This window comes from Musa acuminata, chromosome BXJ1-2 (assembly GCF_036884655.1).
Source record: "Musa acuminata AAA Group cultivar baxijiao chromosome BXJ1-2, Cavendish_Baxijiao_AAA, whole genome shotgun sequence".
NCBI classification, from domain to species: Eukaryota; Viridiplantae; Streptophyta; class Magnoliopsida; order Zingiberales; family Musaceae; genus Musa; species Musa acuminata.
This window is the reverse complement of record NC_088328.1, coordinates 22,462,779-22,487,981: the sequence shown is the minus strand read 5'-3', so window position 1 is coordinate 22,487,981 and position 25,203 is coordinate 22,462,779. Positions and strand designations below refer to the sequence as shown.

Genomic DNA, 25,203 nt, shown 5'->3' with positions numbered 1-25,203 from the left:
GTCGCAAGTGGCGAAAAGCATTTCTTGGCGGTTCGTGGCGTGTCGTTGGGGTGGAAGCATCTCGATACCTCAAGTCTTGAATCAGAATATATATATATATATATATTACAAAATTATCAAATTATCCCTATATGTTCTTTAATTATCTCAATCTTATGATTATTATGATGGTTTGATACTAAGAAAAGTATCTTGTAGGTATGAATTTGATATCTAAAGGGGCATATATGCAATACTAAAATATATAGGGTAAATATGCTATTTCTTAACTAAGTCACTGAGTAGGTGTAAACCTAACTCTCACAAATAATTACATTAATTAATTTGTGTTCAGATTATATTAGATTTAAATACAATTATTATATGTCTTTAAATAAATATTTTTTTAAATATTATATAAATAACATATACGACACTCACACATAAAGATATATTATATAAAATACGGGGTTATATGAGAAAAACCAACAAAAAATATTTTGTTTGAGAAGCACATGGAGACATACATACATACACGTGTATTATATACACGTATTGTATTGTGTCTTTTGTGCTTGCCGTACTTTTGCTTCGACCTGAGAAGAACCCTTCCCACTCAAAACCCTACCCCTACCGGTCCCTGTGGCTTCGCTTCCCGTCGTCGGAGGAGCACCCTTTGAGCCATGGATAGGTACCACAAGGTGGAGAAGCCGCGGCAGGAATCGGCCATCAACGAGAACGAGATCCGAATCACCAGCCAGGGAATCATCCGCAACTATGTGAGCTACGCGACCAGCCTCCTTCTGGTATGTGTCTCGCTGATCCTATTCTGTAACTATCACTCGAGATTTAGGGTTAGTTAGCGGTGTTCATGCCTTTGATGATGGTGATTTCTGTTATACTTGATCCAATGGCCCATGGCTTTCTTCTTCCTAGGAAGGCATTATCTTTAGAGTGACATAGATTCCGAGGCTGGAATCAATCCTAAATCTCGAGAACTGCTTCATAATTCTGATATTATTGTTGTTGATTTCTGAGGTTGGGAATTCGATGGATGTTTTAACCATGTAACAACTGGTGTTGGAAGTCTAGTATACAATTCATCTTCTCAATATATGGATGGAAGTACGTGTACACAGCTGATAATGAAGCTGTTGCCATTGGAGAAATCCTTCTTGACATGATTCTATTAGGTCAGAGCATTTTCATTCTTTTAGCTTTGAACCTTAATGTGTATGCCATGAAGAATAGATTCAGCAAATCCGTGATTGTTTCTTTCAGAAGGATAAAATTTTGTTTTGTTGAGATTGGCTTATTTTGACCAGCCATGTGGTCTCTTCTTTCCACTTTAACTTGTATCGTGACTGTATCTCACCAGTTGCCATCTCATTACTTGTAATATTCTTTTGGATAATCTATTCTTTGTCAGACAACATAATTAGTAGGCAATCTTCATCGAACCACATTGGCATCATTTGTTTAAGAAAATAATAGCAAAAGAGTGTAGTTGAGCCATTTTTAGCAAGCATTTAATTCTCTCCAGTACACCCCTCACTGGATAATGGTTGAAAAGCCACATGCTATAGGCATGTCCTTTGCCGACATTGTGCTGACTAATCATTTAAGTACAATTGCTGGAAAACCCCTGTATCTAGAGATAACATGTGGAAAAAGATTCATGCATCTACTACTGGTTACATTCTTTTTGTAGGTTGATCAATCATTTTGAGCAGGTGGATGGGTGATGATGGGGGTGTTGTGGCTTCCCTTTTCATTTTTGGACACGTGGTCTCTCGAAGGAAGTTTCGGGGCTCAAGATGGAAGAGGATCAGTTTGGTTTGAAGTAAATTGATAATTAATGGGATATGATTGAGCTACACTTTGCAAATATTTTATTTTCCTTGCATAAAAGAAAAGAAAGATTCAACTGAGACAAGCATATATAATTAGGAGTGTACATATCATCAAATGCATTTGGTTTTGGTGAAAACCTTGTGGAGGCATGAGAAGTTTTGCCTGTGCTGACTGATACGGGTCAAAAAGTTAAACTTTTGGGTCTAGCTTCTGCTTTAATTGTGATTGCTCAATAATTTGAGCTTCATTCGTGGGCTTAGTCTGTAAGAGTTTCATATTTCAAGTCATTCATTCATATGTAGTTCTCTATTTGCATGAATCATCTACATAAACATTAGTTTTATCCTTTTTTTGACATTAATCAGTTTTGGAGCTAAACTAAGAGTTAAGAAGAGTTTGTGAACAAAGTCTTGATAAAAGTGACCGAGCTGGTACTAGTCCTCTTAAGCTAATACTAATTCTATCCTGTAAAATATATTTGAGAAAGGTTGTGCCTTAAAATTTGAATCTTAAAAGCCACTTAAAAGTAGAAACTTGTACCTTTTTGGTTCAATGTTAAGCTCTTGAACCAAGGACTAATGCCAAAGTTGTTCTAAACATGTTAAAAGAAAAATTAGAAGAAGGCAAAATGACAGGTTTTCTAGAGGAAGCAATTATGATCTCATAAACACAAATAGAATTAGCTGCTAGAATAAGACCCTGCATGAAAAACATATTTACCTATTTACATAAAGCATAGTGTCTCTTTTAATTTCATCTTTCTGTTGCTTCAAAGTTGAATAAGTAATCTGATTATAAAAAGTTTCTTTTCATTTTATACGCATGGCTCACTAAGTTGAGCGTGAGTCCACTAAGTTGTTGTGACCCAGAGTAGATAGTTAAGTGAGACTTGATACACATGCAAGTTCTGAAGATGTGAACCCTGAGTTCTTCTCTTTGATGATTACACATTATGGTTTTTCAAGCAGGAAAAACATGTTGGAGAGATTGTCTTAAAGGCAATGGGACAGGCAATCAGCAAAGCAGTGGCAATCGCCGAGATTGTAAAGGTTGGTTTTAGAAAAAAAATCCTTCTTTCTTAATTTTGTTTGAAGTTGTATTAATCTTCAGCTCCCATGTAATTTGATTGCAGAAAAGGATTCCTGGGTTATATCAAGATACTGCAATCAGTTCGGTCAGTATTACTGATGTGTGGGAACCTATTGAAGAGGGTCTTGTACCGTTAAGTTCTTGCTGGCTTTGATGTTCATAGATAATTACCTACTTTTATAATCTTTTTAAAGAGGTTTGTTTCCTTAAACTTTTGAAGTTTAATTGTTTAGTTTGGAGACGACACGTCATGTTTCAATGATTTCAATATCTTTGTCAGCCAGAGAGCTAAACAAGAACTCCCCTGGGTAAACCATTTGTCATTTTTCATGCTTCATTTCCAATATAGTCCACTTGGCAAGTTTTGTTAGGATATCTGCTTTGGATTTCTTTGCTTCCATTGGTAGGTACCAAGTACCTCTAGAGCAGCCAAAGCATCAGCAAAGATATCAACAACCACAACAATTTCAATGGCAACAGCAGATTCAACCAAAGCAACCACAAACTCAACTTAATGAAGGTACACAGCTTAGATCTATTATTTTTTTAATGTTGGTTGTATTGATTGATTTTCTATAAATGCTTGGTTAAGATTTTTATGCACGAGGACATGGTAGAGGTAGAGGAAGAGGAAGAGGAAGAGGGAGGGGTTGGGGAAGAAGATATGGTGGCTATGGTGGATATGACAATAACCAGGGTGGATATGGCAACAATCAAGGAGGATATGGTGGCTATGGAAGATATGACAATAACGGTGGATATGGCAACTATCAATGTGGATATAGCCATGATCAGGGTAACTAAGTTTACATTTTTTATTGTATTTAGAAAATATTGTTTTTAATACTTGTTAATTTTCTACAATTTTCTTTGCATGTAGATAATGGTGGATGGAACTCCAACTGGGGTCGAGGTGGTGGACGTGGTAGAGGTGGTTGGAATTATCGTGGTAAGCTTGTTTGATTGTCTCTCATCTTATGCAGTGGTTTGCAGCATTGTTTGATTATCTACCTAAAGTATACTTGAACCAAATGCAAGCTTATTAAGCTGTTATTTCATATGCCCGAGTGTGTCTAGGATCAACCAGAACAGTTGCCAATCTTGAATTTGTTTTAAGGTTGTCATGTTACAAGATCAAGAAAGTTCTATGGCAAAAGTATGTCAGATAATAACCATCCAACTCCATTTCCAATTAGTGTTCAGTATACGGTCGCATGAATGTGTTGTCACATATTTGTATTTGTATCTGAATTATGTTCGATGAAACTTCCAGCTATAGATATGGACATGGGTTTTAAGCATATCCATGTCCAGATATCCAAGCATCTTACAACACCCATATTAACCCAAAGAATGATGTCATTTGATTGACTTGTTAAAGTCCTCTTTTCACATTTGCTTTGAAAGGCTCTTCGACATGTGCACCGTGATCAATAGGTTTTGATTAGTGTTTTGAGTATTTCTTGGGGGATATGTCCAGTTCTTTATACTTCATCTACATCCACTTGAATTGAATCTGAAACCTCTCCCTGTCCATTATAAACAAATATGGTTCCAAAATTAATATCATTGAAATTTACATCCACTGTTGAAAGGTGGATATTAAAACGAATTTTCCAAATGTGATTGGTGTTTGATGAATTTTCACCTTTGGTATGTTGTGCTCAAGTCAACACTTATAGATGTTTTGATACTTGTAACCACCGACAACTTTTCCTGTTTCTGAGCTTTCTTGTCTTGATTTTATACATACTTAGTCTCTACTAGGGTGAGGTCTTGATGGCAAGGTTGATCTTGGTTTTGCTGAAATGGAACTTTGATTGTACAGGCCAGACGGCTTAGCTACATGAAGCCAGGCCATATTCTTCATAGCTGAGGCATGATGTGACATATATATAACCTGATGATCAAGAGTCATGAATATTATGTTAAAATTTAGACTGATTGAAGGCATGATCCTATGAGACCAAACCGTATTATTAATGTAAGCTGCTTGCACAGGCCTATCGAGGTTTTTCAGAAATGATTTGTCGATGCTGACTATGGAGAGGTGAGATAAAACCATTTGGAGCTGAAAGAACTTTACTCCCAATCTACGTCTTCTAGGTTTATGATTGACTTAGTCAATCAAATAATAGGCAACATATCCTTTACTTTAGTCATTAGTGTATTTAATGCTTTGCAAGTTTTAGTGGAATTGCGATTCAAGACAAATAATATGTGTGTTTGGTATGATTGTGGTAAAATTTAGTAATAAAATGTTATAAAAAATTGGTTTACCATGCGAAGTTTACTTTTTAGTATCAAATTTTGGTCTGAGAGACCTCACATATGACTGTATCTAAGCATATTGGCTCGTAGCCTAGTTCTAGAGGTTCCCTTTATCATCTATGGAACATTTTTGATTTTGTATATAGTCCACGTTTGACACCATGTTGATGGTTAAAAGCTTATCTAAACTGGATGCATGATGGGATAGCCAACCCTCAGCTATACTTGTATGTCATGACCTTGTTTGAAATGCTTCTAGAAATTTATAGAAAAGGAAGAAAGAAAGGAAGAGGATGATTTTTCAGTTGATAGTAACTATTTGGTAGACTTTTTGCTTGAATCTGGTTACTTTGTTAAGAACTTAATTATTTGGGTCGAAATGTTTACTATTCATGCTGCAGCCAGAGAAATATCTGTATCTCTTTTAAGGTTACCAAACCAGATGATCCTTGTGCTCTGATATTTGAACTGGCAGTCTTACCTTGTAGAATTGGATTTGCAAAATCACTTATGTTGGATAAAGCTCTTCCTATATTCTTAAAGAAAAGGAAAATTAAAGACGCTTTGTGTGTTCACTTTTGCTTTCCATAAATGTACTAGGTTGCCTTTAATATTATGCGATGACTAAGACAATTATTGAATGTGACAGGTGGAGCATATGGAGGAGGTAGAGGAGATGGTGGAAGAGCTGCTGGGAGAGGTTATGGTGGTGGTCGAGGAAGGATGGTCAACCGTGCGAGAGAAAACCAGGTCTAGTGTCATGTTGGGCTTGAAGAATTTAGAGAAGGGGTTATGCAAAGACTTATTTGGGGCATTAACTAGAGTAGGTAGTTTTTGCAAGAGCAAGCTCTGATGGCAAAAATAGTGGCTGCGTTTTCCTCCCCGTTTCATGTTTATGTTGGTTTCTCATAATTGTTACATTCTGCTCCTTTCTCTGCCCGTATGTCCATTAAACCATACCAGTGTATCCGAAAATTCTAATTCTTATAGCATGCCTGTAGAGTATTAGTTTTGCTCTTTCTACTCTGATCTAATTTATGAATAAGATGTTCCAGATTAAGCCAGGCTTGCAGTTTGGAATTATTGAGGACTGATTTGACGAAGCAAGCATTCTCTTTGAAGTGTAATGTGCTCTCTTCTTATATCAAGTGAGGCACCCATGGTAAAAATTGTGCTCGAGTTTGATATTACTTTAATTCAGTTACAAAAAATATTCTGTGCTAACAACTTAACCATGGTTTATGGATAGCAAGATAAAATTGTGTTGGGTATCTGTTGTGATCTCGACTTACCTATACTGGTTTGTTTATGCATTGAACTGATCATCGTATTGTATTATTTATGTCTCATATCACAGATTTTGGTACGAGAGAACAATGGCGTTCGTCCTAATTTAGCTACGGATGGAATAAAGAACTATCTAATGCATGATGCATGAAATCTTACAAACAGGGAGGTTGTTATTATGCTTCAGATCTTATATACAGCAACTTGGCTCATACATGAATTTGGTTATCCATCTATCCAAGAGAACCCAACATGCGATTGTCGAAAAAGGTAAATACCAAACCCAATCAATAAAGACCTCAGAATATGATGTCAAAGGATATTGTTTATGTGATAATGTTTTTTTGCTACTATTATTGCGAATGATGATAAATTAATGGGGCTTAAATTATTAGACACAATTATGTTGTGCACAAAGAAGGCGACGCAATTGATTATGGACGTGTGTAAAATAGTTATTAACAGTAGCATTAATTGCGTTTACTTAATGACTAACGGTAACATATTCATATTGTGAAAAGTATTTTTTTTTACTTACTTAATATTAATTGTTATTATTAATCATCAAATATTTTTCATCCATTTGGTAACTTGGGAATTGGCGGAAATAGATTTCACGTAATCGATGGAGATCGGATGGAAATGGGTCGATCGAGTTGGCGGGTTCGAGCCAAGTAAAGTCTTTCCCGGTAGATTCAATCGACACACGAATCACGTGCGAATCAGATGATGCGCATCTCGAGCACGACCTACCATCATCAGCATCACCAGATCTACAATTATCAAAGCAGGTCGCCACCCACCCCTCTCCTCTCCTCTCCCCCGCCCCCCACCCCCCACCCCCTCACCCCCTCGCTTCATCTTCCCTTCTCCGCCTCGTCCCTCGTCGATCGCACCGTCCATCGCTGCTTTCTCTCCCTTCGATCCCCTCCTTCCTTCCTTCCTTTGAACCCAGGCGAATCTGTGTCTCTGACTTTTAGTATTAGTATTAGGTAGGTGCGTTGTGTAGATTGATAGATCACTTGTGGCTGGGATCGCCGCCGGCGGATTCATGAGGATGAGGGGCGGCGGCGGAGGTGAGTTGGAGTCCGGTTAGGTGGTTAGCCCTTTTGTAGCAGAGATAGTATAATCTATTCTCTCTTCTTCATCCCCCTTCTTGGGTTTGTTGTCTTATGGGGCATAAGAAGCGAAACCCTACCCAGCGCCCCGCCCGCCATCCCCCCGACGCCACCGCCACCGCCACCGCCGCCACCGCCGCCGCTGTCGATGCGTTATCGTCTCCACCCTCCCTGGCCTCCGATGATGGGCGCCGCCGCCCCGATGGCCCTGATTCCGCCGAGGCGGCCTCTGTGAAGGTGGAATGTGAGCGGGCGCTCACAGCCCTTCGCCGCGGGAACCACACCAAGGCCCTCCGCCTGATGAAGGAGGCGGCCGCGCGGCATGAGTCTTCTGCTCTTCTTCACCGCGTCCACGGCACCGTCGCTGTCAAGGTCGCCGCCCTCCTCGATGATCCCGGCGCGAAGCTCCGGCACCTCCGCGCTGCCATCGACTCCGCCCGTCGCGCCGTCACGCTCTCCCCGTCGTCGATCGAGTTCGCACACTTCTACGCTAGCCTCCTGTACGACGCCGCCACAGACGGGCGTGGCTACGAGGAGGTGGTCCAGGAGTGCGAGCGCGCGCTTGCCATCCCTGATCCGGTCGACCCCGCCAAGGAGAGCCTCCATGAGGAGAGCCAGCAGAAGCTGTCGACGTCCGATGCCCGGATCACCCACGTTCAGCAGGAGCTCCGGGCTCTCATCCAGAAGTCCAACATAGCCTCCATCTCGTCCTGGATGAAGAATCTCGGCAACGGGGCCGCCGGCGAGGAGAGGTTCCGGCTGATCCCGATGCGCCGCATCTCTGAGGATCCCATGGAAGTCCGGTTGGTGCAGGCGGCCCGCCGCCCCAATGAGATCAAGAAGGTCACCAAGACCCCGGAGGAGCGCCGCAAGGAGATCGAGGTCCGGGTGGCTGCCGCTCGCATCATACAGCAAAAGCCTGGTAGCTCCCCACGGTCACCCCATGAGGATGATGGCCGCCCAGGCTCGGATACACCTGGGTCCTCCAGCGCTCACCGGCTAGCAGAGCGCCGGAAGCTGAGTTCCAAGAAGGTTGGTTCCTCGACCGACCGCATGGATCAGGTCCGTGCCTACTGGAACTCGATGAGCATCAAGAAGCGGCTAGGTTTCCTAATTGTGAGCATCCCAGAGCTCAGGACGCATTATGCCTCAACAGCAAAGGACAATTTCGCGCTGGACATCTTGGGGGAGGCACTGGCGTTCGTGGAAACCAATGGGACATGGAAGTTCTGGGCTTGTTGCCGGTGCGATGAGAAGTTCACGGAATGTGACGCCCACATCCAGCACACTGTGAGGGAGCATTTGAGCAGTCTTTCAACCAAGCTGCAGTCAGTAATGCCCCAAGAAGTTGATGGGGAATGGATTGAGATGCTTCTTAATGGGAGTTGGAAGCCCATTGATGCTGCTGCAGCTGCAATGATGCTCAAAGAGGAGCATTCGAAGCGTCAGCCCGTCATTAGGGACGCTGAATCTGATTCTGGCAGTAAGGATAAGGACTGTTCCTCCGAGTACTGGAGCGCTAGAGAGAACTCAGATTCTTCTTCTTCACCACAGCATGGGGACTTAGCAGATCGAGACATTTCCAATGAGTTTCCTGTGGAAGGGAACTACAGCGAGATGTCCGACATTGATGATGTCTCTCGCAGATGGCCATTGTCGGATGATGTTGAACGGATCAATCTTTTGGAAAGAGTTCAAGCTATGTTTCAGACACTTGTGAAGCATAAGAGCCTCTCAGTGAGCCATCTGAATAAGGTGATACAGTATGCCATCGAAGAGATCCAAGCTTTTCCCTCTGGATCATTACCGCTGAACCATGCATTGGACCAGTCACCTATTTGTATCTGCTTCTTGGATGCTTCACACCTCCGGAAGGTCCTCAAGTTCTTGCAGGAGCTGTCACAGTCTTGTGGGTTAGGGAGATATTCCGAGAAGGATACTGCTGCTGGTGATGCTGATAGTTCTGGACAGGGTAGTGAAGACTCAGACGATGTCTGCCTGACCTTTGATTCTTCCAGTCTCCTCTTGCATGGTCGTTCATTTACACAAAAGCCTGGATCTCATCATGAGAATTCGGGAAATGATGATGACAAGGATAGTATGCCTGATGCAGATGCTTTTCTGTCATGGTTATTTGCTGGCCCTTCGAATGGGGACCAACTGTCAGCTTGGACCCACATGCGCGAAGAGAAATCTCATCAAGGCATCGAAATACTTCAGATGCTTGAGAAGGAGTTCTATCTCTTACAAAGTCTGTGTGAGAGGAAATGTGAACATCTAAGCTATGAGGAGGCCTTGCAGTCTATCGAGAACCTTTGCTTTGAAGAACTTAAGAAAAGGGAGCAAGCAGGGAAGTTTGCATCTCAAAGTTATGAGGCTACTTTAAGGAAGAGACAAGAAGAGCTTGTTGAACGGGAGAATGATGAGATATTTAATGCCTGCAGACTTGAGTTGGATGTAATTTCTAACGTCCTTAAGGAGGCACAAGCTTTGAATGTATCACAATTTGGTTGCGATGAGGCTTTGTCCGGTGTTAGTTCTCGCTTGTGTGAGTTGGATTGTGACGAGGGTGATGATTGGAGGGTGCATGACTACTTGCAGCAAACAGATACTTGCGTAGGAATAGCAATCCAACGACAGAAGGAGCAATTGTCTGTGGAGGTATTATAATTTCTTTCACTTGATCCACTGTGTTTTTCTATGCTTGGTAATAGGACCTAATAAACATTTTTTCTTGCTTGCAGCTTAACAAGATTGATGCAAGGATCATGCGAAATATGACTGGCATGCAACAGTTGGAGGCTAAGCTTGGGCCTGCCTTGGCCTTTGATTATCGTACAGTTCTTTTGCCTCTTGTGAAGTCTTTCCTTCGGGTTTGTTCAATTGTTACTTTTACTTATGTTTGAAGATGTTTCAGCATATGATTCTTTGATCTGGTTACTAATATCTTCTGCTTGCTTTTGATTTTTTTTTTCACAGTTATGCTTGGAAAGTTTGGTAGATAAAGATGCTACAGAAAAGTCTGATGCTGCCAGAGAAGCCTTCCTAGCAGAACTTGCACTGGATGCAAAGAAGAACATAAATCGAGGAAATGATAGTAAGCATGCACATGAAAAGTCAAGGGATAAGAAAAAAAATAGAGATTACAGAAAAATCAAAGATCAGAAGGTCGTAAAAATCCCAGCTTATTTTAATTTTCCTATACTGCTTATGTGTCTATATGATGTCTTGTAGTGTAGTCATGCTGATGTTTTACGTGCATTTCAGGCTTTGGGCTATAGTGATCAATATTCTGATCATCAGGATACTGCCGAACAATCGTAAGCCTTACTTCTTTAGGCATTTTATATTTAATAAAAATTTTATGGATAATTCATCATAATGTACTTTGGTCCCAAATCAAACTGTAGTTCAAGCTTTTCTTAGTTGCAATAGTTTATTTATGTGTTCTGACAACATGCAGAGTTCTGTTACTTCCAGATAAAGTTGTCTTTTGAATAACTTTCTTGAGATTCACATCTTTGTCTAAGGATTTGTTAAACTGTTGTATCTCTGAAGTTCTTTGTGGGAAAATGACCTATGATTTAAACAGAATTTTATTGTTCCAGCTTTTGATGTGCATTTCTATGTTCATGTGCATGGGATAAATCCATGTGTTCTTTTTGTTTCTCAAATTTTAAATTTTAATAGCTTGGACTTAGCATATAGCTGCCCAGACTGTATTGGGCATTAATTACCAGCCTGATGTGGAACCAGGACATGGACCAGCTCATTTCTCTATCATTCATTATTCTTGATTCTACCCCTGGGAGGACAAGCAGCTGTTTGTGTTCATTAAAATCACACAGGAGTTTGCATCAAAATATCTACGGCATCAGTACCAAAACAGTTTCTGTATGACACTTTTTCCTTTGGCATAACCTCTGGATCATCACCTAAAATCATTATTAGATCAAGTCAGCAGATTTAAGTGTCTTTGTTTACGTGGATGCTAACATGAAAGCATGCAGTATAGCTTAAAAGCTATTTGGTCCCTTTATAGATTGTTCATACATCTTGTTGTTTCATGAATTTGATTCATATACCAATCACTTCAATAAACAAAAGATGCAGTTTGCTCTCTAAGTTGTTTAGAAAAACTGGTGAAGTCTTCAATATCCAAATTATTTGTTCAGTATAAGGATTTTCTAAGAAATTCATAAAATTTATGATTTCAGAGAGAATATTTCATGTTTTGAGAATATGTTAATTTTTCTAGTCGCATAGAGGGTATTGATGGAAAAGGTCTGCCATAGACATCTTGCTTGGCTTTATTTCTCTAAGTCTTTGGGCCCAAATACTGTTGTGTTAATATGTAGAATTGGAAGGTTAACTAGAAATAGCATGGGCCTAATCTCCATTGCCCTTGCAACTGAGTTGATCTTGGCATTTTGAGGACATGGATCCTTGTGTACTGTTATAATATATTCATTTTAAAAAGACCATCATCTCATTGTCTGTTTTGTCTTCTTACATGATATCTAAGAATTTTATTACTGAATAAATTGTGAAGATCAAATTATTGTTTGTGACATGTCTTGATATTCTCTCAAGATGCAAGGACAGTTAAATAGAGCAGCGCATTTTACTGAAGCAGATGATTTTCTTTGTTTTTAATTTATTTGAAAATGATGAACTCCTTTAAGCTTCTTAAACTTTTCTTGCTCAGCAAACACCAATATCTTCTTTTAGTTTTTCTTTGTCAACTGGAGGTTTCAAGTCATGAACAACATTTTAAAGAATTTTATATTATTTGATTACTGAAATATTAGCTGGAATACTTCACTGCTGATGCCACCTTGCCTTTTGTCGGACTATGCTAAAATTTCAAGCTCACCTCAGTCTCCAGCCTTGATCATTTTATTTAATCTTAAAGATTATTCAGCTATTTAACCTGTACATTACGTGTCTATTCTTTTGAAGTGAGTTTCTTGATGATGGCGATATTTTGGAGCATGATTATGTAGCAAGTGGTGATTATTTGAAACAACAAGAAGAGGAACTTAAACTCAGAGTGGAGCTTGAGGCCGAGGAAAGAAAACTTGAGGAGACATTGGAGTACCAAAGGAGGATAGAAGATGAGGCCAAGCAGAAGCACCTTGCAGAGCAATTAAAGAATAGCACTGTGACTTCCCCAAACAATAATACAGAGGAAAGATTTGCTGCTGATTCAGTTTTAAATTTGAATTATGACTCCATCTTGCATAATTACATTGCCCCCAATTTTGTAGAAGGCATAGAATTTGGTGATTTTCATTTTTCTGAAGCCAATGTGCACAAGAGTCATCATGACGAAAGATTCAACCAATCAAGAAATAAGCCTGCTGCAGCAGACCAGCTGCTGAATCTGGGACAGCAACAAAATATTGGTGACAACAGTGACAAGCTCAATGACATTTACATTAGTGAGGTTCAAGATTTTGGTCACAGCAATGGGTTGCCAAGCAAAGGGGGCTTGCAAATGAATGGAATAGAGAGACGTGTAAGCGATACAAAATTTTCCAATAATTCTAGTGTCCAAAAGGCTAAGAAGACAAGTGGCCAATCTCATATGAAATACAAGCAAGGTTGCATCTTGTTCCCATTTAGACAACGCCAGATATTAGTGTGATCAACAATCTTTTCTATCATATGTCAATAACTGGTTCTCTAAGCTGAAAGTATGTAGTCTTATATTCTTTTCATCTTGCAGGTGCAACAGGAACTATACATGATGAGTTTCTGCCTTCTGATATGTCAAAAAGTAACCAAGTCCTAAGGCATAGTGCCCCAAAACAGTTGCCTGATGGGAATGCAAGAACTTTACATGAAGTACAGAAAGATCAAGCCGGTGTGGCAGGTCTTGTTTTTTACACATGGGTTTTTTATTTTTGTGATGATGTGGTCTGCAGGTGCATATTGTTTTCTTTGCTTTTGATTGCCTTCATTGCTACAGAATTCCATACTCTATATCCATTTTAATTACTGATAGCAGTTAGGTGATCTTAAACACAACTAAGCCAAATGTTTTCATAATCTTCACAAAAGTGAATGTGCTAGTAAGTATTTTCTATCTTCTCAAAGCAACTTAAATACAACTAAATATTTTCTATCTTCTCAAATCAACTTGCAACTATGGAAAATCAATGGCAGAATGGATTAGTAGTGTACAATCTCTTTATTTTATTTAAACCTATCTTCAGCAGTTGAGCATTTTGGGATTACTAATAGTCTGTCATTAATTTAGTGGTGCTGCCTCCAGATGTCAGTAAGTGCTCCATATTTAAATGATATTATTCAACCAAAAGGTCATATAGCTGAGCCCAAAAAAACATGTCATTCATGGAAATGGTACTGTAGTTAACATGTAGCAAACAAAGTTCCATACTTTCCATTTTCTTTGCCATTTGCAGCAAAATAACATAATTCAAGTTGTGATTGCTTATCACCATAGTTTCTCATTTCTCCTTTTGTGGGTGGGTAGGTTCCAGTTGATGGTCATATTGACTGGTTAAGCTGTTAATTGCAGTATTGATTCTAGAATGTGTTCCGTTCAGTCATATGCATTTGTTATCTGAAGTTGTAGGGCTTCTTGCCTTGCTGTTTCTATTTCATTGGTTTTTGATTTTTGGATAAATCTTCTATTGGCACAACATCTTGTATTCCTGGACTTTATAATCTTTCATAATAACTTTTAGAACAAAAAAAATATTTTTATCTTTTATTCATGAAAATTTGTTCAAAAGAAGATTTGAGGTTTTAAGGTTGTTTTCTTTCTCAGTTGTGAAAAGAAAGGTTTTGAGGTTGTATGAAATTTATTATTGAAATATAGTTTGTAATGAAACAATAAAAATAGATTTGAGTGCTCTTGATTTGACTAAACATTTTGCTTTACAAAGAGCTCTATGGCATGATAAGATCCATGTAGCCAACCCCCAAATATTTGTGATGTTATGACTGCTTTTTATTGTTGTAATATAGTGTAATGCATACGTCATTAAGAATCTTTCATGTCAGTCTATTATTCATGGTTATATGAAATAAGTGGCTTGTCTAGTATGGTGTTTTGAAGCTTAGTAATAGGGAACTTCCCACAAGGGGACAGTTTAGGTTCTGCTTACATAGTCATTCCACTGTTTTAATTTCTGTTACTAAAGAAATCTGCTTATTTTTGGCCAGGAGATAATGAAGTGAAGACATTGAGACAATTGCACACTGAGGAAGATGATGAGCAAAGGTTCCAAGAAGATCTCAAGAAAGCTGTGCGTGAAAGTCTTGGTATGTTTAGTGTCTTGGACTTCTTGTCCATCCCCCGTTATCTTTGGAAGCATGTATAAAATAGATTGTTATAACCAAATTAGTTTGATGGTTGTTAAAGAAGTTTTGATCATTACATACATGGAAGCAAGCTTCATGGTGTTGCCTTGAGTCAGCTTCAGCCTAGCCTCAGAGTGCTTGTTAGGCAGTTTTAACAGTTACCATCTTAGCCTCAGAGTTCTTGTTAGGTGGTTTTGGCAGTTCCAGATTAGGTTCTGAAGGTTAGGTTCTGAAGGTTTAAAAGATGATACATCTTGGGATGTATTATTATGTTCTTTACCACTGATGTATTGCATTTCCAATGTCAAAAAACATAGAAGTAGAATTTATTAAGAACTTTTAGGAATTATTGATCTATTAACATGAAATTCTTACTTATTATCATAACATATTTCCGATGATGAAATTTGTTTTGATATTCAGGTCCAGGTTTCTTAAGATAATAGTGTAAGTGTATAGCGAATTCATTTGTATTCTCAACAATATCAATTAAGACTGATGAACTTGGAACTCCATTTAAGACTGACATAGTAACAAAGTCTGACACACCAATATAACTTCCATTTATTTGTGTCTCTGAGATCGTATTTTGTGTATTTATCTTTATATATGGTCCAATAGTAGTTGCTAATTTCACACTTAATAAGTTGATATGACCAAAAACATAAAGACCATATCTTTGAGGATGAACTTCTAATCTAAAATTATGATGTTACCACATTTGGAAGTGGATTTGACTTTAGAAGTGACAAATACACATAATTGTTCCATTAGTTTTGAATTGTCACCAATGTTTTTAAAAGTGCTAGGCGTTCACCAGAACGAAGCGAAACACTCTAGAATAATAAATTTTAAAAAGTATACATTACAATTGAAACCTATGCCAGTGATTTCAATAGGCGCTCGGGCGCTCGCCTAGGCGCTTGGGCGAGGTGAGGTGAGGCCCGAGCGCCTCGCTTCATGTCCAGGCGCCTCGCTTCAAAGAGGCGCCGCCTGGGCGCTCGCTCGAGCCCAGGCGCCGGGCGCTTTGAGCGAGCGCCTGGGTTAAACCAGGCGATCGAACCAGATTTTTAGGTTTGGTTGGTCTTCGGTGCTTTAGTTGGTTCAATCGAACCAACTAAATCACCGATATCAGGCTCCCTCTCGCGATTTCCCCGACTTCCCCAACCCTAACACGTGATTTTGTCGTCGAGGTTTCTTCTCCACTGTCACTGCTCTCTGCTGCCATTGCCACTATCGCTGCTCGCCGCTACTGTCGTTACTCGCCGCTGCCACAATCGCTACTCACCGATTGCTCGTCGCTGCCACAATCGCTACTGTTGTCGCTCGCCGCTACTGTCGCCACTCCCGTTGTCGCTCGCAGCTCCCGCTCCCGCTGTCGCTCGCTGCTCCCGCTCCAGCTACGGTTGTCGCCTGCTACCGCTGTCGTTGCCTCAACAGCCTCGGTCTTCTCACTATACTGTTAACAGTATACTGCTAACTGTATACTAATAATAGTATTTTTATTTATTAGATTAATAATATATTATTTTGATTTTAATACTATTAATTTTTATTTATTTAATAGTATATTTTTATTTAAAAAATACAAAATATACTATTATGATTTATTTATTTATTATGATTTTGTACCCGATTTTCTTAATTTAATAGCATATTTTTTATTTAAATAATTATATTTATTAATTATATTATATATTTCTATATTTTAGCATCTCGCTTCGCTCGGGCGAGCGCCTAGTGCCTCGGGCATTTTTGGACCTTAGCGACTTTTGGTGCCTAGCGCTTTTTAAATCACTGACCTATGCTAAACAGGGTTCTACTGATGGAGACCTATGCTAAACAATGTTTTCAATATGATGCTAAACAGTTCTTACTCCTAAGAGAGTAATAGTGCACCATCTCAATATGGTGCAACAAGTTAATTGAAATGAGAAATAATGGACTGAGAAGAGTAATCCGTGGTTATGGAGGAAGGGAGGGGAAGGAGAGGGCGATAGGTAAAGTTGCAAACGAAGGCAATGATGGTGGAGGAAGCTGCAAATGAAGGTGGTGGCGGCAAAGGAAGTTGCAAATGAAGGCGACGACGGTGAAGGAAGCTGTGGACGAATGCGGCGACGACGGAGGAAATTGTAGACAAAGGGGGTGGTGGCTAAGCAAGCTGTGGACCAAGGTGATGTCGAAAGAAGTTGTAGATGAAGGTGGCAGACGAAATTGCGGATGAAGGCGGTGGTGGCGAATGTAGGGTTTCACTTTGAAGACAAATGGGGGACGAGAGTGGCGGATTTTGTGTTACGGTAGATTGAACCAATGTGCTTGTTCAATCGAACTCGGCATGAACCCAAACCCTTCTTCACTTGGGTGCTCGCCCGACGCCTGGGCTCAGGCGAGCAGCCGGTTGGCACTTCATTGAAACGCCTCGTCCTTAGGTTTCGCAAGGCGCTTGGGCCTCACCTCGCTTGAGCGCCTTTTGAAAACACTAATTGTCATGACTTGATCTGCTAGGTTTATGGCTTGCTATCTTGAATATGATGGGCCTAGAACTATGTGGTTTGAAAGCTTTAGCTTGAACTACTGGTGGTAGAACCATCAAACCTTATGTGCCGACCTACCTAACATGTCCTTCCAAGGTGAGACTAGTTGGAGCATTACAATTTTCCCCACTCCAAGGCTTGACATGCTTGCCAAGGCCACACATAATCTAGAATCTCCGTTTGGGGTTTTGATGTGGGTCTGACCTAAGGAAACGTCCCTCTCAAAGTTTGTCCATTACCCTCATTTCATTATGTATCAGCCCCATATAGTTGTCTGTAGAGTTGTGCTAATATCAACTGTCATGATTTGGCCAGGTAGATCTGCTAGTCTAATAGTTTGAGATATAATGGGCCTAGAACCACATGATTATATATACTAACCCTTAAGTACTAGCAACAAACCTTCAAGCCTTATAATGAGGACTTGAGTATTGGTCCAGTGTGAGGTTCGGTGATCTATTGGACTAGTAAGATAACAATATACCAAGTTGTATAATGACCCATATCGCTTGTTATCAGTGAAAATAATAAAGGTACAGGAAGGAGGTCAATAGATATCTTTGATGAGTACAAATTATCCTCTGCAAAGGTTTGATTTAAACATAACATTAGCATGAACCTTGAAATTGAGGTTTTTGAGGTAATTAATTTTACAACACTTCTTGTATAAGCCTATGCTACCCAAAAATGATGAGAAGTAGCAATTTATGTTGTGTTCATGTGTTTCTGATCGTGAAACGTCTGCAATCCGGAACATGAAGAATTAATGATCTGAAAGCCTATAAAGGGAAATGTTGCCTTCAACAGATGGCTAGTGTTTACCTTTGGGCTTTCCATCTTTTTTATGTAAATTAATTTTGCTTCATTTGTGTGCACAAACACACGTCAAGATGTTCTTCATGCTTGATCTAAATGTGCAAGCGATTTGAAGAAGTCAAACCTATCATAATATATTTCAGAACTTGTAACATTTTATGTTTCTATTCTTGTTCCGCATAACAGATCCATCCACACTCATTGTAAAATGGATACAGATTGCCATGTTGGAGAACAAGTTATATATTTACCTTAGATGTTCATTGCTGGCTTATTCAGTATGATTCCTCTAATTGTGCAGTTCCCATTCAACTCTTGTTCTGTCTTTCGCATCTTTTTTATTTTCTTGTGTGTATTTGCAGCAAATTTTCATTGAGTACATGAGAACACATCTGTGTGTGTTCTTGTGTTCTTTACTGAGTAGTTATTAATGTCATTATGCAGTGAATACTGAATTCTGCTGAGAGTTTGTTCCTTTTCATGAGTTTTAGTTTCTAATCTGTTTTGACATCTAGAATCAACAGAAGGTGATGACTATTGTGTTTCTGCTACTGAAAGTGGAAGCGTTTCAAGCAGAAAGGATATCGTTGGCACTGGCCTCAGAAATGCAGTTGGTGAATACAATTGCTTTTTGAATGTAATAATCCAGGTAACCAAGTATTTCATATACTTGTTAAACTGTCGTTTGTTAAAATCTGTTTGCCAGTGATATGTACTCTTGTTGTCACTATTCAGTCATTGTGGCATTTAAGACGGTTCAGAGAACAGTTCCTGAAAATGTCGTCAGCACACGTGCATGTTGGAAATCCCTGTGTTGTCTGTGCACTTTATGATATATTTTTAGATTTGAGAAAAGCATTTGATGATGGACCAAATGATGCTGTTGCACCTACATCTCTGAGGATTGCTTTGAGCAACTTGTATCCTGATAGCAAATTCTTTCAAGAGGTAATTATAGCATAGTTATGGATATACAAGTTTCCTCTCTAATCTTATGAAACATAAAGTTTTAAAAGATCTTGTTCATTTAATTTTTGACAAGGCTTTATGAGTGTATTTGGTTTATCATTGTGTTGAATCTAAAAGATTTAATTGCAATTGACAGGCACAGATGAATGATGCTTCTGAAGTTTTAGCAGTAATCTTTGACTGCTTGCACAAGTCATTTAATATTTTCTCTGGTGATTGTGATGTTGAATCATATGAAAGTAATTCTGTGGGATCATGGGATTGTGCAAACAGTTCTTGTATTGCACATTCCCTGTTTGGAATGGACATCGATGAACAGATGAACTGTTACAGCTGCCATTGTCAGACCAGACACCTGAAGTATACTTCATTTTTCCACAATATCAATGCAAACTCTTTACGAACAGCAAAGGCATGTCTTACAACTTATTTTTATAAATTATCTTGTTAAGGATCCAAGTTGATTTTTATCTCTTTAAAAAATGAGATGAATTAGAACATGTTCTTCAACCTATTAGTTTAAAATTTTCAATTTTGCTGCCTCAGATTATGTGCCCAGAAAGTTCTTTTGATGAACTATTGAAGACTGTTGAAATGAATCACCAGTTATCTTGTGATGTAGAGGCTGGCGGTTGTGGAAAACCAAATTATATGAATCATATTCTGTCTCATCCACCACATGTTTTCACAGCTGGTAACATTTGGTCCCTCTTAAATAGCATGTTCACTAATCCTGTTCATCTTTGCCCAGGTATTTGGCTTGAGATAGGCCAGATTTACTATTGCATTAACAGATATTTGTTTTGAGCTGGTGGTGTCAGAAGATTAGGCCATATATACAATATGGTTTTGATTATAAATTGTATCCCTATGCCATATTTCATGGTGCTTAATGTGATAGAGGCCAACAGAGCAAATAGATGCATAATTTGCAAGAGAGTATTGCTGCATGGCATTGCATATCATCTGTGTGCAGCAGCTCATGGTCACATATTTATCCTTTTATGAGATATGCCTTGTCATGCATTCATTGCCTAGCATGGTGCAAGCAGTGCCACAGTTCATGTAGGGTAATTGAGGCCTTGATTGTTAAAAGAAGTCTGTCAGTGTTATACTCATTGAGGACATAAACTAAACTTTAATTAGACCTGATCACTAGATCGAAATTGTATGCAATCTTTGCCTAATTGACTTAGGCCTAACACTAATTCTTAGATATGTGGTTGAGTTCAGTTAGTTGTTTCGCAAAGGGATAAGTTACTGAATTTGCACTATTTTCCAGTGTGTTAAATTGAGTCAGACATCTTTTATACTATTTCTGACTGATTAAGTTGCTGTTTCAGTTTTAGGCTGGCAAAGTACAAATGAAAGTGCAGATGACATATCTGCGACATTGGCAGCCATTACTACTGATGTGGATATTGGTATTCTTTACTGTGGTATAGATAAAGGGTGCAAGCATTCTCTGGTTTCAGTGGTATGTTGGTAGCTAATGCCTTAATTTTTTCAGTTGTTATGATATCATGGAAAAGCCAATTTTGATCCATTTTTCGTTCAAGTTTGTTCTTGATAGTCTTGATTTTTTTTTAGAGATGATAGAAGCATGTAAAATAAAATAAGTAGTCCAGGTTCATGCTAAACACCAAGATGGCCAATATAAATTTTGGAGCTGTCATTGTAAACTAGAGAAAAAAATATCAGTAAATAAATATGCAGTTGGTTCCTAAATTGAAGTTTTTGATATTTTTTTTTAAGAAAATGCTGACTAAACATTATTTTACTGGTTTATCTTCCTTTACTCTTGTACTCATATATTCTCTTTCCATCCAAACAATCCTGTTTTCTGATTTAAGTACATAACTCACTTTAGCTTCTCTCCATGATGCACTAGTATCCTCAGTTTTTATGAGCTACTACAATTGAGGTTCAATGTCTCTTAGCTGTAGACTCATTTAAGTATAGTGCAACTGAACACAGTAAATTACTGCATTTTAAACCCATGATGATAATGATGATGATAGGTATATAATGCTTTCCCAGGAGAGGATTGTTCCTAAACTTGCATAGTTATGCTGCCACATGGTATACAGTGGTCCTAAGGTAGAATATATCAACAAAAACAACAAGCCGTAAGTCGTAATTACATCCTAGGGTGGAATGAATATTCAAATTATCTTCTTTTGGTTTGGTCCAACCTTGGGATGATTTTGATAGTTCAGGTTCAATTCAGTACTCAAGGCTAGAAGAGTTTTGAAAAATGTGAAAAATTCATAACCAAATGAAGACAATTCAAGCTATAATGGTTATTTATGTTTATAAGGAGTAAATCAATATAATGAAACATAACAATGATTATGTCACAATCCTGTTTGATGATACTGCAAACTCAATAATTTGGAAGGCCTATGGTTAAACCATTGACCAAAAGTGCTTAAGATGAAGTTAATAATAGTAGACTCGTTTAGCTTTAAAATTCATCACATTTTCCCACTTTCAATATGGGACTATTCAGAGTTTCATATTCTCCCACACTCAAAGGATTAGCATTCTTGTCAAGATCAATGCATAGCCCAAAATTTTTCCCTTGCAGGTGGTACACATGATGCAATTCAATGGTGTCTTCATGGCATAATGTGTTTCTAGCTGGAGTATAGTCTTTTTTTACCCGGGTCCTTTTGTCATACCTAATATTATGCCCATTCTGTACCAGTTGTCCTTGTTAGACAGGAGTATTGATCCATTAAGATGGTAAGCTCAGAACCACATGGTCCTGAAATGCTTATTCTCAAGTTATTGGTAGTAGATTTACCTAACCCCATAGCCCAACACAACATCCTATCACTTCCAATCTTTGACTATTTGGATTGAAACAGATTACAAGTTACAAAGTAAATAATATTTTTTTACATGGGATAAGTTATGGTTCCTTTTACAATGTACCTCTTGTAAGATATATGTAGCACAGTTACCTCACAACTAACAGGTTATCAACATGGCTCTTAACTGTTAAGCACTACTGGTGCCTTGCAATGAACAAGAAATTATTAAGGAATAAGGACCCGAGATGTTTGGTAAATTAAGGATCAAATTAGTGTTTCCTTGTAACAATGACAGAGTGCACTCATTTTGAGGATCAGAACACTCTCTCCAGAATAGATTGTGCCATGCAGGTGACTACTTTTAATACATGGGCATCCTTGAGCTCTTATGATGTTTCATGTCCTGCTTGACTACACGAATAGGTTAATTTTTTGTGAGGTTGAAGATATGTTAGAGTCCTGAAGAATCTGATACTTGTGTGTATGAGAAGTCCAAGGTCATTGTTTATCCCCTGTGCTTGTATATGTTCATAGATAACTCATATACGTCAAACTTTATTTATTTTTCCAACTTACAGCAAGACTAGCATATACACCCTGTTAAGGTTAGTTCTATCCTAGCAATCAGCTGAAAATTATTGTCTTCCTGTATTCAGGTTTGTTACTATGGGCAACATTATCACTGTTTTGCATATGAGTGCGATCAGTGGGTCATGTATGATGATCAAACTGTCAAGGTAACCTTAGACAGGTGTGCTTGTTTTCTTGATTTGTTGCAAGTGTGTAATATGGTTGAAGCTAATCGTGCAGGTGATTGGTGGCTGGAATGATGTTCTCACCATGTGCGAAAGGGGACACTTGCAGCCACAAGTCCTGTTTTTTGAGGCTGTGAATTAATTGTTCTTTAAGAATACAACATCAAAATTCATTCATATCATAAAAGAATGATTTTCAATGCTTTTCACGAGAGATTATATGGACAAAGGGGCTAAAAAGGATAGATCAGGGTTCCTCTTCTTCCTACAATCAACAGCGTTCTTAAGATCAGTTCTACTACAGTGCTTTGACAATGACCTGGCAGTGCTGATTCATCTTGGGCTCCTGCTTTGATGATGCCCCTATTTGGTACCACAAGGTTGAGAAAAGCATTTATAATCATCAAGGATCCAGGCCCAATTTAAAAACCTTTAGCTGCAACTTTTTATGACTTCTTTTTCGGCAGAAACAATTGCATTTTCCTGTTTAAATAAGGTGGTACTGCGCATGGGGCTATGTGCATCTCTCACCATCTTTGGAGTCGTCAAATATGCTCACTACTTGCAGGCAAATTTTGCAAAATTTTGATACAGTTTATGATAGGAAGATATTGGATCTCTACCCGAGTTGAAGTAAGATTGTGCATAATTTTTTTGCTCAACAATTCTGGAAGTCTTTATAGTTTGTTCAAATTACTGTAAGAACTATCAGAACGGTTAATTGGTATCAGAAAATGTAATGATCCAGCTTTTTCTTTCATGAGATACTTGCAGCAACCAGGACACTCTGTTGATGTTATTATGAGCACTATTTAACTGAGTATTACTTATTTTTTTGTATAATCTTGTACCTCAGTTTGTCCAAGACGGCCAACTCACTGTGACTGTGTTTGGTAAAAGGAAATCAATTCTATGGTTGAATTTTATATAATAATTCACTCGCTTTGTTGGTTGTTCACAATTTCAGGATTCTTGGGATGCTTGCTGATTTCTGGGAGGGATCAGCTATGTTCGTCCGAGAGCATAAAAGCAGTACTATCAAAAACATCAAATATTTCTGTGATTGTTGAAAGAAATGATTCATGAATATCAAAGAGTATGTACATAAGAGTTACCAAACTTATAACTTATTCATGAATGTGGCAGAAATGTCGATAAACAACTGAGCATGATTCATTCTTCAGCATGTTTCATGAAATGTCTCTGCATATCAATCTCATTGTGATTTCTCTCTTATCATTGTATAACTTTGAAGCTTGCAGATGTTGTGACCTATCCTACACTTTAGTTATTATGCATTTCTACAATAGTATTTCAATGTGTGATGACTTATGCAGCTGTTCATAATTCTTGAAAATTGTGTTTTCTTTCAAGCACTAGTCATATCCATTCATGATGTGGGCATGTCATTCTTGCATATGTTCTTAAGATCCAAAGGTTTAGCTCAATCTGTAGTTTCTTTTAATGCTCGAGTCATTTGCTACAACGGTACTCGTTTATATATTCATGCGTACAAACTTGGTGTTAGCTTCTTGCTGGTGGTCATCTCGGTACAATGAGTGTGCTTAAATTAGAACTTATCTGGTTCATGTCTTTAAAGAGGAACAAGGTGATCAGCTCCCTTGTTTCTCCTCACCTTGCAGAGCTTCATCTACTTTGCTATGCTTCTATCCAACTCTCTCCGGTCAAATACAAAATTTGATGAGGCATGGTTTGCTAGGTATCACTGTGGCTGTGGAGTATGTGATTGTTCGTCCTTTTACTCTCTTCATCAGCGTTGTTATTTGATCTAGCTAATGTCTTTATTTATGTAAAGTTCTTGCTATGTGAAGTTGAATGATTCTGAACTCTGCAGTGCAATTCAAGGAAAAGCTGTGAAAGTGTTCGGGAACGCTAACCTACCATCATCATCATCCGCTTGTGAGCTCATCAAAACACCAACATATGAAGCTGAGCATTCCAATAGAAACTTGAACGTGAAGTTTCAAATCCCATTGCCTCTTCTTAACCTGAAATCAGACACAGTCAGTTTCCGCACGTCAAAAGTATGTATATTCAAGATTATCACTAACAACTTAATAGATCACTACAGAATGCCTCTCATTCTTAACGCGGAAGCAATTGTAGGAACAGGAGAGCAGTCAGTGATCTGACGCCCCTAGATATTAATATATATGCGAGCCCATCCACTGCTGTCTCACACAGCGGAAGGAATGGAAGTAGCAGCTGAGGAGGGAGGAGAAGTGAAGCTCATCGGGGGGGTGGCCGAGCCGGTACGTGATGAGAGTGAAGGTAGCTCTGCACCTGAAGGGGGTGGTGGACTACGACTTCCTGCAAGAGAAGTTGGGTGAGAGGAGCCAGCTGCTACTGGAATCCA

The 25,203-nt window shown here is 38.8% G+C and overlaps 2 protein-coding genes across 10 annotated transcripts; both read left to right on the top strand.

The window, feature by feature from the left end:
* Window positions 1-243: 243 nt before the first annotated feature.
* On the top strand, window positions 244-6,214 carry LOC135598793 (uncharacterized). Of its 8 annotated transcripts, XM_065093147.1 has the most exons (10): window positions 637-785; window positions 1,018-1,172; window positions 1,691-1,822; window positions 2,799-2,882; window positions 2,966-3,054; window positions 3,156-3,230; window positions 3,330-3,442; window positions 3,515-3,718; window positions 3,803-3,871; window positions 5,843-6,214. In XM_065093147.1, exons 3-10 carry the CDS (start codon window positions 1,724-1,726, stop codon window positions 5,947-5,949), a joined length of 840 nt encoding a protein of 279 aa, XP_064949219.1. In that variant the 5' UTR covers window positions 637-785; window positions 1,018-1,172; window positions 1,691-1,723; the 3' UTR covers window positions 5,950-6,214. The 8 variants fall into 8 exon arrangements, with proteins under 8 accessions (XP_064949209.1, XP_064949225.1, XP_064949197.1 ...); XM_065093159.1 differs by lacking the exon at window positions 1,018-1,172 and having other exon boundaries at window positions 629-785; window positions 2,802-2,882; XM_065093143.1 differs by lacking the exon at window positions 1,018-1,172 and having other exon boundaries at window positions 629-785.
* A 1,108-nt stretch (window positions 6,215-7,322) lies between these two features.
* Window positions 7,323-23,586, top strand: LOC103973523 (uncharacterized). Of its 2 annotated transcripts, none has more exons than XM_009388119.3 (14): window positions 7,323-10,259; window positions 10,343-10,471; window positions 10,578-10,766; window positions 10,866-10,918; window positions 12,561-13,204; window positions 13,330-13,476; window positions 14,796-14,894; window positions 18,808-18,932; window positions 19,019-19,231; window positions 19,389-19,664; window positions 19,799-19,946; window positions 20,596-20,729; window positions 22,728-22,808; window positions 22,882-23,586. In XM_009388119.3, exons 1-14 carry the CDS (start codon window positions 7,653-7,655, stop codon window positions 22,966-22,968), a joined length of 4,932 nt encoding a protein of 1,643 aa, XP_009386394.2. In that variant the 5' UTR covers window positions 7,323-7,652; the 3' UTR covers window positions 22,969-23,586. The 2 variants fall into 2 exon arrangements, with proteins under 2 accessions (XP_009386394.2, XP_009386389.2); XM_009388114.3 differs by having other exon boundaries at window positions 18,799-18,932.
* Window positions 23,587-25,203: the final 1,617 nt, after the last annotated feature.

What these genes read in the sequence shown, in the direction of transcription:
- LOC135598793 (XM_065093125.1), top strand. Translation starts at nt 663, where the DNA reads ATGGATAGGTACCACAAGGTGGAGAAGCCGCGGCAGGAATCGGCCATC. An exon ending in ACGCGACCAGCCTCCTTCTG is followed by an intron (nt 786 to 2,798) that starts GTATGTGTCTCG and finishes TGGTTTTTCAAG; the next exon opens with CAGGAAAAACATGTTGGAGA. An exon ending in TGGATATAGCCATGATCAGG is followed by an intron (nt 3,719 to 3,802) that starts GTAACTAAGTTT and finishes CTTTGCATGTAG; the next exon opens with ATAATGGTGGATGGAACTCC.
- LOC103973523 (XM_009388114.3), top strand. Translation starts at nt 7,653, where the DNA reads ATGGGGCATAAGAAGCGAAACCCTACCCAGCGCCCCGCCCGCCATCCC. An exon ending in AGGAGCAATTGTCTGTGGAG is followed by an intron (nt 10,260 to 10,342) that starts GTATTATAATTT and finishes TCTTGCTTGCAG; the next exon opens with CTTAACAAGATTGATGCAAG. An exon ending in TTGTGAAGTCTTTCCTTCGG is followed by an intron (nt 10,472 to 10,577) that starts GTTTGTTCAATT and finishes TTTTTTTCACAG; the next exon opens with TTATGCTTGGAAAGTTTGGT.